General features: G+C 32.6%; 1 protein-coding gene across 2 annotated transcripts; it reads left to right on the forward strand.

Moving 5' to 3' along the window:
• Positions 1-11,037: 11,037 nt before the first annotated feature.
• Positions 11,038-14,673, forward strand: LOC114268583 (G-type lectin S-receptor-like serine/threonine-protein kinase At4g27290). Of its 2 annotated transcripts, none has more exons than XM_028209775.2 (7): positions 11,038-12,653; positions 12,804-12,932; positions 13,077-13,201; positions 13,277-13,487; positions 13,599-13,836; positions 13,912-14,062; positions 14,239-14,673. In XM_028209775.2, exons 1-7 carry the CDS (start codon positions 11,375-11,377, stop codon positions 14,545-14,547), a joined length of 2,442 nt encoding a protein of 813 aa, XP_028065576.2. In that variant the 5' UTR covers positions 11,038-11,374; the 3' UTR covers positions 14,548-14,673. The 2 variants fall into 2 exon arrangements, 1 of the variants encoding a protein (XP_028065576.2); XR_014336484.1 differs by having other exon boundaries at positions 11,293-12,653; positions 13,929-14,062.
• The last annotated feature ends 326 nt before the right edge of the window (positions 14,674-14,999 follow it).

Here is a 14,999-nt window from a genome sequence, read left to right on the forward strand (position 1 = left end):
TCAGACTTATGAACAAGAAACCGATATGCACTACTATTATGTGCATAACCAATGAATATACAATCCACAGATTTCGGCCCTATCCTAACCCGTTTGGGTGTAGGAATTGCCACTTTTGCAAGACACCCCCACATTCGTAAAAATTTATACGAAGGCTTAACGCCTTTCCATAACTCATACGGCGTCTTGTCCACCTTCTTCTGGGGTACTTTATTCAGAATGTAATTTGCAGAGAGAATTGCTTCCCCCCACAAGTTCGGTGGCAATCCAGAACTTATCAACATTGCATTCATCATTTCCTTTAGCGTCCTATTCTTCCGCTCAGTAATCCCATTAGACTTAGGAGAATAAGGCGCTGTGGTTTGGTGGATAATCCCAGATTGAGCACAAGTCTCAATAAACGGAGATTCATACTCACCACCACGATCACTTCTTAGAGCCTTAATCTTGCGGCCTACTTGATTTTCAACTTCATTCTTATAAAGAACAAACTTGTCAATCACCTCATCTTTGCTTTTGAGCAAATAGACATAACAATACTTAGTGCAATCATCAACAAAAGTGATGAAGTACTTATTGCCACCACGTGATTGTATAAATTTTAAGTCACACACATCACTATGCACTAAATCCAACGGTTCTGAACTTCTTTCAATAGAATGAAACGAAGATCTTGTCAACTTCGCTTCAACACAAGTTTCACACTTGTGTTTCGGATTAATCTTAAAAGATGGTATGTGATCTAACTTGATTAATCTACGTAAAGATTCAAAGTTCACATGTCCTAGTCTACCATGCCACAAATTGGAAGACTCAAGCATGTAAACAGAAGAAGATGCACCTTTATTCATCTTTGGGATAACAGTCATAACATTGAGTTTAAACATACCCCCCAACATATAACCCTTACCCACATACATTCTGCTTTTGGTAAAAACGACCTTGTCGGACTCAAAAACCATGCAAAAACCATGTTTACTAAGAAGAGACCCTGAGACAAGATTTTACGAATGTCCGAAACATACAGGACTTCGTTCAAGGTCAGCTCCTTTCCTGATGTCAACTTCAGGACCACCTTTCCTTTCCCCTCAACAATCGAGGTAGCAGAGTTTCCCATAAACAACTTCTCACCGTTTGTAACCGGTTCGAAAGTTGTAAACAGTTTCTGCTCGGAGCAGATGTGGCGTTTAGCCCCAGTATCAATCCACTATTCTCTTAGGTTTGAACCCACCAGATTCACCTCAGAGACAACGGCAGACAAGTGCATATCATCCTCCTCATGGGAGTGCTCTTGTAAGTCTGCTATATGAGCACGAGATTTGGTCTTGTATGGCTTCTTCTGCTTGCGGCAGTTACTAGCCCGATGCCCCTTGTTACCACAGTTATAACACTTTCCAAAGAACCGATAACCTGGTTCCCGCGGCTTGTAAGCCGACTTCTTTGCAACACCACCCCTTGGCCCCAGTTTAGAGCTCTTGTTCACAGGGGGCTTCTTCCTTATCCTAGAAGATTTTCCATGCTCAACGACATTGGCCTTTACTGAGGAGGTACTCCCTCCTTTCTTTTTATTATCCTCTTCAATCCGGAGTCGGACAACCAACTCTTCAACAGACATTTCCTTGCGCTTGTGCTTCAAGTAATTCTTGAAATTCTTCCAACCATTGGGAAGTTTCTCAATGATCACAGCAACTTGGAATGACTCGTTCAAAGGCATCCGCTCAGCATGAATTTCATGCAAGATCACGTGGAACTCCTGGACTTGGCTTATCACAGTTTTAGAATCTACCATTTTAAAATCAAGGAAACGGCCAACCACAAATTTCTTTGCCCCGGCATCATCAGTCCTGTACTTTTGTCCATAGATTCCCATAAATCTTTTGCTGAGCTCTTGGAACAAAACACACTATAGAGTGAGTCTGCTAAGCTGTTGAACACATAGTTCCGGCAAAGATAGTCTGTCTGCTTCCATGTGTCAAGTGCCATGACTTTCTGCCTGTCAGGCTCATTCTCTGCCACGGCTGGAGGATCCTCACTCAGAATCTTGGCAAGGTTTAGCGTGATCAAGTAAAACAGCATCTTTTGCTGCCATCTCTTAAAGTTTTCCCCAGCAAATTTTTCTGGGCGCTCAGGGTGACTAAGCGGTCCTTCCGAAACAGCCGGAGTAACACCATGGTTGACCACAGAGGTCACAGCAGTAGGGGTTGGCAATCCAGTTGCCCCGGGGTTCAAATCCCCACTAACATTAACAGTAGCAGCAGCATCAGTGATAGTTTCCATTTTGAAAAATTACACCAGAATATCACTTCTGTGTTTCCAGAAATTAAACTTAACCCTTAGAAAATCCCTTAGAAGAAAAAATTAATTCAAAAATTAGTCTCACCACAAAACCTAGAATCGAACATGGTCAAGAAAGTTCCCAGGAAGACTGGAGGAGTCACATCGGTCCCACTTAAAACCCAGTTAACCTTTTGACAAAACTTTTAAGAGCATGTTGACTCCTAGTCCGTGATAAACAAATTAAGAATTAAATTTTCTTAGGGATGAACTAGGTTAAAGCAAACCAGGGTCCAAAACTTTTACAAGCAATGTAAAACCATTGCTACAACAATATAAGCAAATAAAACTTGCTACTACAAATTGGTAAACAAATCAATTACAACTCAAGCAAACATGCTTCAAACATTTTGATAAAATAGCCAATCCATAAGGATTCTATATAGTCCAAAAGCTTTTCCACGCTTAGGTATTCCTATTCAACACAAACGTTAGTAGTCCAAACATTTTTGTTTTTGCATCCAAAATTCTATTCATTTGGTTTTATATTTGTTTTTCGCATTGGTATCTCTACAAAAAAAGTTAGTAGCAAACCACAACAAAATACAAACAAATAATCTAAAAAATTTAATTATAATAAATAATTGAAACCATCTAGCCAACTATTAATTATATAAGTAACCAACTAATATAAGGTACCAAAACAAAATACAATTTGTAACTTCAAAATTAAATTACAACTTTAAAATAAAGTTCAATACTCATGAGTCATGAATGAAATTAATTCATAATAAACATTTAAACTAATAACTCCAAATAGATAAGTCAAATTCAAAGTTAATGCACCCAATTAAATAATTCAGATTAATGCACCTAATTAAATAATTTAGATTAACGCACCTAATTAAATAATTCAGATTAATGCACCCAAATAAATAATTTAGATTAATGCACCTAATTAAATAACTCAGATTAATGCACCCAATTAGATAATTTAGATTAATGCACCTAATTAAATAATTCATATTAATGCACACAATTAGATAATTTAGATTAATCATGTACACAATTCATAAAACTCTATAACTCCAAATACATTAAATTATGTAATCTAGCCTAGAAAATAATAAGCATGTAACAAATTGAGATTAGAATAGAATTAGCATGTCAAAATTGCAACATCCATAAATTATATTTTATAACCTTAAAATTCATGCAAATCATGGTAGGGAAATGATGAACCATATGCATAAAACAAGATCATACTAATACAATTAAGTATGCAAATTATAATAGAGCATTCTAATTAAACTAAGCAATTAGAGAGTACCATTGCATAATTTACAATTATTGAAATAGTGAGCAATTCCGCAACAATTCCTAGTAACATTATACAAAGCTAACCTAATAGTCTATATAAATCTATTCGATCAATTTCATAGAAAAGATATATAAAATCTGTTTTAAACTTGTTGTTCAAAATTGTGAAATTAAATAAATAGATTTATGAAGAAAACAAATTATATACCAGGAACATATGCTGATAATTACAACTAAATTTCAATAGAAATACACAAAAAACAATAAAGGGTAAAGAGACAAAACTGAAGCCTGCCTGGAAGCAGTTTCCTTAAAACAGATTTCGCCGCCTCACAGGTCAAGTGCTTGAGGAAACCCGGTGTCTGTCTCCCAGGATACGACGGTCAAAACCAGCTACGGCAGAAGCACTATCTGTCTAGCTTAGCGAACAAAACAATGACAGCACTCTCTCACAATAGGAACTATCAAGCAAGCTGACTTGTAAAATGGAAACAAAAATTTCTATATTGAAACTTGACAGGAGGGTTTCAATTTATACATGTATAGGGGAGAGAGGAAAAGCCTCCAGCCTTTAAGGCTAGTTATTAAAACACCAAGCATCCATAACCCCTTTCCACAAAATGAAAAGTATAGATGCCCAAAAGATTCACACCCTTTAATCAAGAAAAAAGAGTTAAATACTCTTTAAAATCCTATTCATGAATCTAACATCATGAAGCAATTTCTTGGCAATTTCTTATTCAAAATCCAATAATTTTTGGCTCACTTAGACCCAACACAAAAATTGATTAAAACCCACTTTAATATTTAATTAAAATCATCACACTTTAATATTAAATTAAAGTCCCAAAAAACATTTTTTCCAACCATTGTACGTGATAACACTAATTGTCAAAGGCCGATAAGAACAATTGAAAACTTTTTAGGTTCTAACATTAAAGAGAGATTTCTTATAAAATTCTGTTAACACAATCATATAGTCTCAAGAAATGACAAACATAGAGACTTTTTTTAGCTTTCTTTCTTTATTATACATTCTTAATTCTTTTTTACTGCATCAAAGCCAAGCCCACCCATTATGACTTGGCCATCCACTCTCTTTTTATTTTTCTATTTTTTTAAGAATATTTTTTTTCCAATTATTTCTACATACAAAAAAAGAAAAGAAATAGGCACTTTCGAACGATTATGTAATATTATTTATGTGATATTTCTAATAAATAAGGGACTGTAACACATTAATGTTGTATTTGAATCATAGGAATTTAAAAAATAAGAATGAAGTACAAGTTATTTTTTTCTCTATTTCCTGTGTATTATTTTTTTAAATTTTTTTTTCTTTCTAAAATTCATATCCAAATATGTGATCCAAAGTGAATTATTCTTTGTCTCTCGACTGACCAACAAAAAAAAGTCAGCATATTGTAAAATATAAGATTTTTTTTTTTCTTTTTTCTTCTTCTTTTTATTTTTAAATCTGATCTAAACAGAAGTGTAATATTTATTATGTATTCAATTCAATTATAGTCCCTTTCCACAAAGGCAAGTTGAATTTGATAACCAACTTACACCTTTAATTGGGCACCAAAAGTGGACTGAGTTTTTGTAGAAAATAACAATTCAGGATATAAAAAAAGGGAATGGCTTCTGTCTAGTCATTAATTGGACTGGATCGTACTGTTGGACCTGTGGAAGTCCACCATGGGTCCCGTTTTAATAATCTAAACCGTTAAATGTGTAGAACTCATCGAGTACTATATGCATATAAAAAATCACGTTGATCCGATATCGATAGCTATGTGATCAAAACAGATTTTTGTCAACCGGCAATTTATTTACCGTCCATTTTTTTTTATACAAAACTGATTTGATCACATAGCTATCGATATCCAATTAAAGTGATTTTTTGCAAACATATAGTACTCGACGAGTTCTATACATTGAACGGTTCAGATTATCAAAACGAGACCCATGGTAAACTTTTACAAATCTAACAGCACGATCTAATCTGATTAAAGACTAGACAGAAGCCATACCCATAAAGAAATTAGTAAAACATAGAATCGTGCAATTCTTTGTGTGGTGGCGGGGTGCAACTCAAATGTTTGTGGGAGTGCAACTCTGAGTTGCACCCCAATACGTCTCTGTAATTTTTTTTATTGAGATGTAATTTCCTTAATAGTTATATGATGAGGACAACCACAAACACCAGCACACTAAGAGAAATTATCGTATGAGTCCAAAAATTCCACGTAGTCATATATTTGTTTAATGGTATTTTGTGATTTTTCTACCTTTTTCTTATTTATCAGACTATATAATCATTTAACCCCTAATATTAAGTAACACATAATTAACATGAAATTCTGAGTGGGTGTTTGGGAAGTGAGTTTTTATGTAGATTTTTTTAGTTGTAGGATATTATTGGATAAAAAAAATTTTGGTGTTTGGGAAGATAGTTGGGTTTTTTTATGGTTGGATGTGATGTTTGTGAGAGAAAAAATGAAATAATTATGGGGTTGGATGTGATATTTTGTTTGGATTTATTTTTTTTTTATTATTATTTTGCAAAAAGTTTGTCTTTTTGTATAAAAAAAAAAACCCAACCTACAAACTTCCCAAACACCAAAAGACTTAGAAAAAATACTTGCAGACTATACAGCAACTCAAATAAACGAATAATAGAGGGCAGAATTTCCAATGCACACCCTCAATTACTTTGCAAATGTGTTTGAAGTTATAGCATAATGTGTTCAAAGTTACGACTTAATCATGTTGTGATGTAATTTTAATAATTTATTGAGACATTACTCTTGATGTGATTAGTGACAAAACTTTAATCACAATGTATTGTAATAAATATCATATCGTATCATAGTGAAAAGAGTGCGCATCACACACAAACTAATTATAGATGGAGGAAAATGAATTTTTTTTTTTTTGGCTATACAGTAGGATGTTAGGGAGTTAGTAAGTTAAATTACAATAAATTTGTTTGTATATTTTAAAATGAATAATACACTAAAGAAGATTGGTCCAAATTTGTGAACCCTATATTTAGAAAGTATAATGAGTTAGTGGTGCTACGTACACCAATTATTATATTAATAATTAGTGCACCAGCATATGTTATAGTATTGCAACTTCAAAACTATAGACCCCATCCATTATACAAATTAGAAAGACTCAAAACCAATAAAATTATGTCACATCATCCCTTAGTACACTAATTGGTATACTAATTGGTGCATATAACTTTATTCATAATGACCAGTAGTGCTACATACACCAATTACTATATTAATTAGTGTACCAACACATGTTATAACATTATAATTTTAAAACTATGGACCTATTTATTATACAAATTATAAGGATTCAAAGCCAATAAAACTATGCCACATTATTCATTAATATACTAATTAGTTCGAATAATGTTGTATGTACCAATTAATATACTAACCAGTACATTAATTAATGTTGTACCAATTAATGTTGCATAATTTTAGAAGTTTTGAGTATTTGTAATTTGTATAATAGGTGGGATCAGTAAAAATAACATAACATTAGTTGGTATATTAATGTATACATTAATTGGTGCATGTAGCACCACCGAATCAGTCTAGAGGTATTACTATTCTCGACCAATCAAAATGATGTATTAATACTAAAAAAATGTGTGAACAAAATTAGATAGGTGGATGGAGAATAGTCAACAAACTGTACAACTCTTTAACACCCCATTTGTTTTCAGAGGTAGACTGAAAAGGATTGATAGTGAGGGAATTAGTAAAATTGTGTTTATTTTGATAATAGTTGGTAGTGTGGGGATTGTTAAATTATTTTTATATAAAATAAATATAAAATAATAAAACAAATTAGATTATGATTTTTACTTAACAAAAATATAAAATCATTAAACATTAATGTTCAAAAAAAATGCCTAACATGTAAAAAAAAAATTACAATTGACCAGATGACTGGCCGGATGTTCCAGCAGACGGCCGGTAACTCACTAAGCCGATGGATCATTTTTTAATACTACCTTTTCGCCCAGACTACCAATCTGCTTGCCCAAGACCTATCCTAATTCAAACAGACAGTCAATCCGGAGGACCACAAACAAAACAAATGTGAGCTAACCTCACTGTTCATCCATCATAGTCCGAAGTGGACTCCTACTCCTAAAAACAAACTGGGCTAAAGTAGATGCTATTTGGGGCCATTTCCCTAAATAAGCCAAAATACTAAATCAATTCTCAAGCTAAGCCTAGTTTTGAAAGAATTCCCAAAATAGGCTAAATCGTAGTTCACAACCACGATTTCAACATGTATGTGCTTGTCTCGCGTGAAATTTGGGAAGTCTTAAAATCGTGGTTACAAAACGCGATTTTGATTAAGAAATCGCGATTACAAAAAGCGCTTTTAATTAATTTTTTTTTTCTTCTGAAATCACTGTTCTGAACCACGCTTTTTACCAAATTTTTTTTTTCTTCTGAAAGCGTGGTTGTGAACCACGCTTTCAATACACAAATGCAATAGCTGATAAAAAAATAAAGTAAAGTGAACCAAGTGCTATTGGACCAACTGATACACAAGTGCTGTTGGATCAACGTAAAGTGAACACTCATCAACATAAATTTCTAAAAATAAAAATAAATTTCTAAAATTTTACGCTACCGTAGTGTTTAGGGAAAAAATTTATTTTTTTATTTTACTAAAATAAAAATAAATAAATTTTAAAAATTAAACCCTAAACCCTAAAATAAAAAAAATAAAATTTATCCCTAAATACTAAGGTAGCGTTTGGTAACGTTTACGTTTTTTGTTTATATTTATGAAAATTTTATAAACTGATTTTTATTTATTTTTAGAAAAACATAAACTACAAACGCGTTTGGTTTGAACAAAATGTTTAAAAAAAATTTAAAACATAAAATAAAAAATATGTTTGTTCCAGCCTAAAATATTTGTATTTATTTTTATTATTTATGATAATGGGATCACACATATTATAATTGAAAAAAATTTAATTTAAAAAAAATAAAAAAATAATTAAAAAATAATTGAAAAAAATTAATTTAAAAAAAATTAATTGATGTGTGATCCCATTACCATAAATTAATTTTTTTTATTTTTTTTAAATTAAATTTTTTTCAATTATAATATGTGTGATTATCATAAATAATAAAAATAAATATAAATATTTTAGGCTCGAACAAACATATTTTTTATTTTATGTTTTTAAAATTTTTTGAACATTTTGTTCAAACCAAACGCATTTGTAATTTACGTTTTTCTAAAAATAAATAAAAATCAGTTTATAAAATTTTCATAAATATAAACAAAAAACGTAAACGTTACCAAACACTTCCTTAGTTTTTAGGGATAAATTTTATTTTTTTTATTTTAGGGTTTATGGTTTAATTTTTAAAATTTATTTATTTTTATTTTAGTAAAATAAAAAAATAAATTTTATCCCTAAACACTAAGGTAGCGTAAAATTTTATAAATTTATTTTTATTTTTAGAAATTTATGTTGATGAATGTTCACTTTACGTTGGTCCAATAGCACTTGTGTATCAGTTGGTCCAATAGCACTTGGTTCACTTTACTTTATTTTTTATCAGCTATTGCATTTGTGTATTGAAAGCGTGGTTCACAACCACGCTTTCAGAAGAAAAAAAAAATGGTAAAAATCGTGGTTCAGAACAGCGATTTCAGAAGAAATTTTTTTTTAATAAAAGTATGGTTCAGAACAGCGATTTCAGAAGAAAAAAAAATTTAATTAAAAGCGCCTTTTATAACCGCGATTTCTTAATCAAAATCGCGTTTTGTAACTACGATTTTAAGACTTCCCAAATTTCACGCGAGACAGGCGCATACATGTTGAAATCGTGGTTGTGAACCACGATTTAGCCTATTTTAGGAATTCTTTCAAAACTAGGCTTAGTTTGGAAATTGATTTAGTATTTTGACTTATTTAGGGAAATGGCCCTCCTATTTGTCCTATACAGTCTGGTTCATTCACATTATTTAATCTTAGAGTTAGCAGTTTTTCTTAGGTGGAAAAGCTTTTGGTTGGTAAAAATGAGAGAAAAATAATGCAAATCCCAATATTATAAATCTTATTGTTAATAATAAAATTGCAATTCAAATTAACCTACTGCAATTTTACTGTTGGTAATAAAATTTTAAAAATAATGAAAGTTGATTTCAACTTTGTTCCAAATTAAGCAGAAAATTTAAATTCGTAATGTGAGGCCCACACGCTCGAATTGTTATTGGGTTTCTTCTAAGATTTTTTTTACATGTAAATCTTGTTTGGTGTATCTTATTGAGCCGTTTATAATTTGTTTATAATAAAAAAAAAAACAAGCATGTGTTAAAGTGTTTGCTGTAGGTTTTGCTTGTAGCTTATGAGATAAAATAACTTAAATAAATTAAAAAAATAATTATCTAGAAACTAAAAAGATAGTATTTTTATTTTTTTATTTTCTAATTATCAACTTTTCAATTAAAAAAAAAAAAAAAACATCATAAACATTAGTTGAGACTGGCTATTCAAATAGCCTAATGGCCTTTTTATGCATAATTTCAAGTGTGGATGGACTTTCCAGACAAAGAAAGAAGTCAGTTGAGCAAGGCAACCCAAACACCCAACCTAATATATATACATATATATATATATATATATGTATATATAAACTAGTCTGTTTATTCATATAATTGTTTTAGTCAATACCTGCTAAATTCACATGATGATGAGGGCATTCAATCCAACACATTAATTAAGGTTCTAATATATCAATGAAGGTTCTAACATTTTGGTAAAAAAAAAAAAAATCCAACACATTAATTATATATATAGTAATCATCATAATTTGAATAATTTAACTTACATATTTTGAACACCCAACTCAGCTACTCCAAACTTTGCACACCCACCTTATAACAGAAAAGGGTCCATGATTAGTTAAAAGTGATTATTAATATTCAATCAATTTAATTTTTTACATAAATAATCTTCTCAGCAAACTTTATAATATAAATGGTTTAAATTATTAAAGAGGGTGTGAGGTGGAGCCACCTAAGGGGCACAACACGAACTCTTTCTTTCTTATAATCCATTCACATTATTTTTTAATTTTGAATAAAGTACTCTCGTAAAAATAAAAAAAAAAATAAAAAAAAATTAAAAAAAAGTGTCCATAAAATGAAGTGTATGATATATGATGCGATACTTTAAATATAATATCTAAACTCTTTTGATAAATATAACTTATGCTAAATTAGAACACAAAATTAAAAATAAAATAAAATAATTTCAGGCTATGAGGATGTTATTGTCTTCTTCATAAGGTGTCCTTGGTAATTGATATAAAAATGGACACATGACACACAAAAACGAAATGATTTTTTTATTTTAAATACAGCAATTTTTTTTTTTTTTTTTAAATATAGCACACTACATGAGAACACATGTGAAATATGTAATTATATATATTGATTATATAACATATAAATATAAATAATTATTACATAATATACATATAAATATTTAATTTAATCAAATCTTATTTCTACCATTGAATCAAATGAATTAAACAACAATATCGGTTGTGGTGTTCATTTTTCAGACTGCACATATACACTAATACAACCTATTTTAAATATATAGAAGTAACATTTGACTGTAATTTAACCTTTCCAATACTGATACTAATGCCCAACATGTCTAACATTCTTCAGAAGTCTCTTCTTTTGTCTTGAGAAAGCAATGGAGAGCCAAGCTTTCTTCATCTTCTTCTTCTCCTCCTTTGCTTCACTACTTTCCTCAACCTTCTTGAAATTCTCCATTGCAGGTGATACCTTAGCTTCAAACCAATCCCTCCGGGACGGCGACACTTTAGTTTCCACCAGCCAAAGGTTTGAGCTCGGCTTCTTCTCTCCCGGCAGCTCCAAATTCCGGTACTTGGGAATATGGTACAAAGCCACCCCAGATACAGTTGTGTGGGTCGCCAATCGAAACAATCCAATAACAGGTTTACAAGGAGTCTTGACTATCAGTGGTAATAGATCACTGGTTCTTCTCAATGGAACACAGAGCATTGTCTGGTCATCTAACCTGTCAAGAGTCGAAGAAAGTCCAGTGGCACAGCTCTTAGATTCTGGAAATCTTGTTCTGTTTGGCAAGACAGAAACAAATTCTGATAGTATCCTATGGCAGAGCTTTGATTTCCCGTGCAATATGCGGATACCTGACCTGAAGATGGGAGAGAACAACAGAACAAGTCTAGATCAGTACTTGACATCATGGAAAAGCGCTGACGATCCATCTCCGGGAGAGTTTACTTACAGAGTTGATAATCATGGGTTGCCTCAACTAGTACTTAGAATGGGATCAAGAAAAAAGTACCGGACCTGGGTAAAACCCACATTCATTAATCTTCCCTTGCACAACAATCCGGCATTTAAAACAATGTTGGAGTTCAACAACAATAGATTGATATATATCTATGAACCATACAACAGCTCTGTCTTCACAAGATTAACACTAAACGAGTCGGGGTTGCTTCAACGCTATATACTGAACAAAAAGAACACTTGGGATCTTATGTTCACGGTTCCACGTGATCTGTGTGACAGTTATGGATATTGTGGTCCTAATGGTATTTGCAAAATCTACAAATCACCGTTGTGCGAGTGTTTGAAGGGGTTCATTCCAAAATCCCAACAAGAATGGGATGTTCTTGATTGGTCCAGTGGATGCGTAAGAAGTGTGCCATTAGATTGCCAGAATGGAGAAGGGTTTGTGAAGGTTGTACAGGTCAAGTTGCCTGACCTGTTGGAGTTTCGGTTAAACATAGGTATGAGCATCAAGGAATGTGAGGAGGAGTGTTTGAAGAACTGTTCTTGTATAGCTTATGCTAATTCAAACATTAGTGGAGGTGGCAGTGGTTGTTTGATGTGGTTTGGGGATCTGATTGATATCCGGGAGAGCTTCCAAGACAATAGTGAGCAAGATATCTACATACGCTTGCCAGCTTCAGCAATAGGTTAGTACATGGCTATGATCTACCAGGTTTCTCTAAACCTTCTAAACTCCTCAATACTTCAGCCCTTTGTTACTTGGAACGTGAATCATTTTGGTATTCTCTGTTTCAGAATTTACCTAGTACTTCAGTTCTTCATATTCTCTGTTTCAGATTCAATTCATGATTCAAATAATAAGAAAAGACTTGTGAAGATCCTACTGCTATCAGCAACTTTAGGAATACTTACCTTGGGCACAGTATGTGGCTGCATAATAATGAAGGTAAAAGCAAAGAGAAGAGGTAAGCATTCCTTATCCACTAAATATTCTTCTAATAATCGTTTCTGAGTTAAATCATAGATCCCAAGCATTAAACTATTACATAAAAATCATGTATAAAGCATTTCCCCAAAAAAAAGGTTAACCCGACTAGCCCTGTTACCAGCTCTAAACGGGAACAAAGAAAGCTTGGAATTACCTTTATTTGATTTCACAACTATTGCTGCTGCTACAAGCAACTTCTCCGATGCAAATACGATTGGAGAAGGTGGCTTTGGTCCTGTTTATAAGGTAAGATATGTTCAGTCGTGTAGTTAAGAATAGATCATATTGTATTGTTGTGCACCTTATATATGACACCTACAGGGCAAATTATCCACAGAACAAGAAATAGCAGTGAAAAGGCTGTCAAAAGGTTCGGGACAAGGTCTAGAAGAGTTCAAGAATGAAGTTACCTCAATTGCCAAACTTCAACATAGGAACCTTGTCAGGCTTCTTGGATGCTGCATTCAAGGAGAAGAAAGGATGTTGATCTATGAGTACATGTGCAACAAAAGTTTAAATTATTTTATTTATGGTTTGTGCCTTAACCCTTCAAATTTTGGATTTGTTTGGTCACCTGAATATCACTTTCCTACATGGTCACTAATGCATCTTAAAATTTACAAAGGGTCAACATGATGTGCAGACCAGAATAGAAGTACATTACTGGCTTGGCAAAAGAGGTTTGACATTGTTATGGGGATTGCACGGGGACTTCTATATCTCCACCAAGATTCTAGATTAAGAATAATTCACAGGGATCTCAAAGCAAGCAATATTCTACTAGATAATGATCTGATTCCAAAAATTTCAGATTTTGGCTTGGCAAGAATTTTTGAAGGAGAACAAATTTGTGCAAAAACAAAAAGAGTCATTGGAACATAGTAAGTTCTATTTACTTAAAATTAAATCAAAATTTTCTATCATTCAAAAGACTTTATGGTTGCAAATTCTTGCAGTGGCTATATGTCTCCAGAGTACGCAATTGACGGGAAATTCTCTGTGAAATCTGATGTATTCAGTTTGGGTGTGCTTTTGCTAGAAATAGTGAGTGGCAAAAGGAACAGAGGTTTTCATCATCCTGATCACCACCACAATCTTCTAGGGCATGTAAGTACTAGAAACAATAAAATAGTTATCTCTCTCTATAGATATCTGTGTATATCAATCTATCTATCCCTGTGGCTATCTAACTTGATGCATATCTACTGTTTCTTGAGGATGACAAAATATATGTTCTGTGAAGAAAATAAATAAACTAAGTGCATGGTTTGCAATTACTTTAGGCATGGTTGCTGTGGAATGAAGACAGGGCTTTGGAACTAATGGATGCATGTTTGAAGGATTCATGTGTGGAATCTCAAGTACAGAGATGTATTCAAGTGGGCCTATTATGTGTTCAGAAACTCCCACAAGACAGGCCGGCAATGTCATCTGTAGTGTTCATGTTGGGAAATGAGGAAGCAATATTGCCTCAGCCTAAACAACCTGGTTTCTTCATTGAAAGAAGTTCCATTGATGCAGATACTGCAACAAGAAGTGAAGAATTTTATAGGAATGGTGAAGTACCCATAACAATATTGGATGCTAGATAGAGTATTCATCACAGTTGTTAATATGATTTTAGAAATAGATGTTATTTCAACTTCAGTATTTTTGTAGACTTCATTTTATTTCTTAAAACCACGGAGCTCAAAAGTCTTAAATTTTCTATTTATTTATAATTTGGTTTCAAATATCAAAGCACTCTCCTCTACAATAAGCTGCAGTAAGTCCCATGGACTTTCGGCAAGTAAATTAAACATCAAAACATGATATGAGAAGCATCTAGATTTTCTGATGAGCCTAATTTATAACGTGACTGCGTCAATAACTAAAATGTAGGGCAAAGACTGATCAAGTATTGGCTCAGCACAAGCATTTCCAGTACCCAACTTTACATAAAGACTGTTCCATGGCCAAAAACATTGTGATTGGTTTTTGGCATGGTTTCAGTTCTTAAGTCTTGTAAAGTGGGCCAAAATCAAATCTAGACAAGCTTGTCAAG

The sequence above is a fragment of the Camellia sinensis genome, chromosome 7, assembly GCF_055761805.1.
Source record: "Camellia sinensis isolate YWXY chromosome 7, ASM5576180v1, whole genome shotgun sequence".
In the NCBI taxonomy this organism is placed as follows: Eukaryota; Viridiplantae; Streptophyta; class Magnoliopsida; order Ericales; family Theaceae; genus Camellia; species Camellia sinensis.

Coding starts and splice junctions, on each gene's coding strand:
- LOC114268583 (XM_028209775.2), top strand. CDS start 11,375: ATGGAGAGCCAAGCTTTCTTCATCTTCTTCTTCTCCTCCTTTGCTTCA. Junction 13,488..13,598: donor TTTAAATTATTTTATTTATG/GTTTGTGCCTTA, acceptor CATGATGTGCAG/ACCAGAATAGAAGTACATTA. Junction 13,837..13,911: donor AAAAGAGTCATTGGAACATA/GTAAGTTCTATT, acceptor AAATTCTTGCAG/TGGCTATATGTCTCCAGAGT.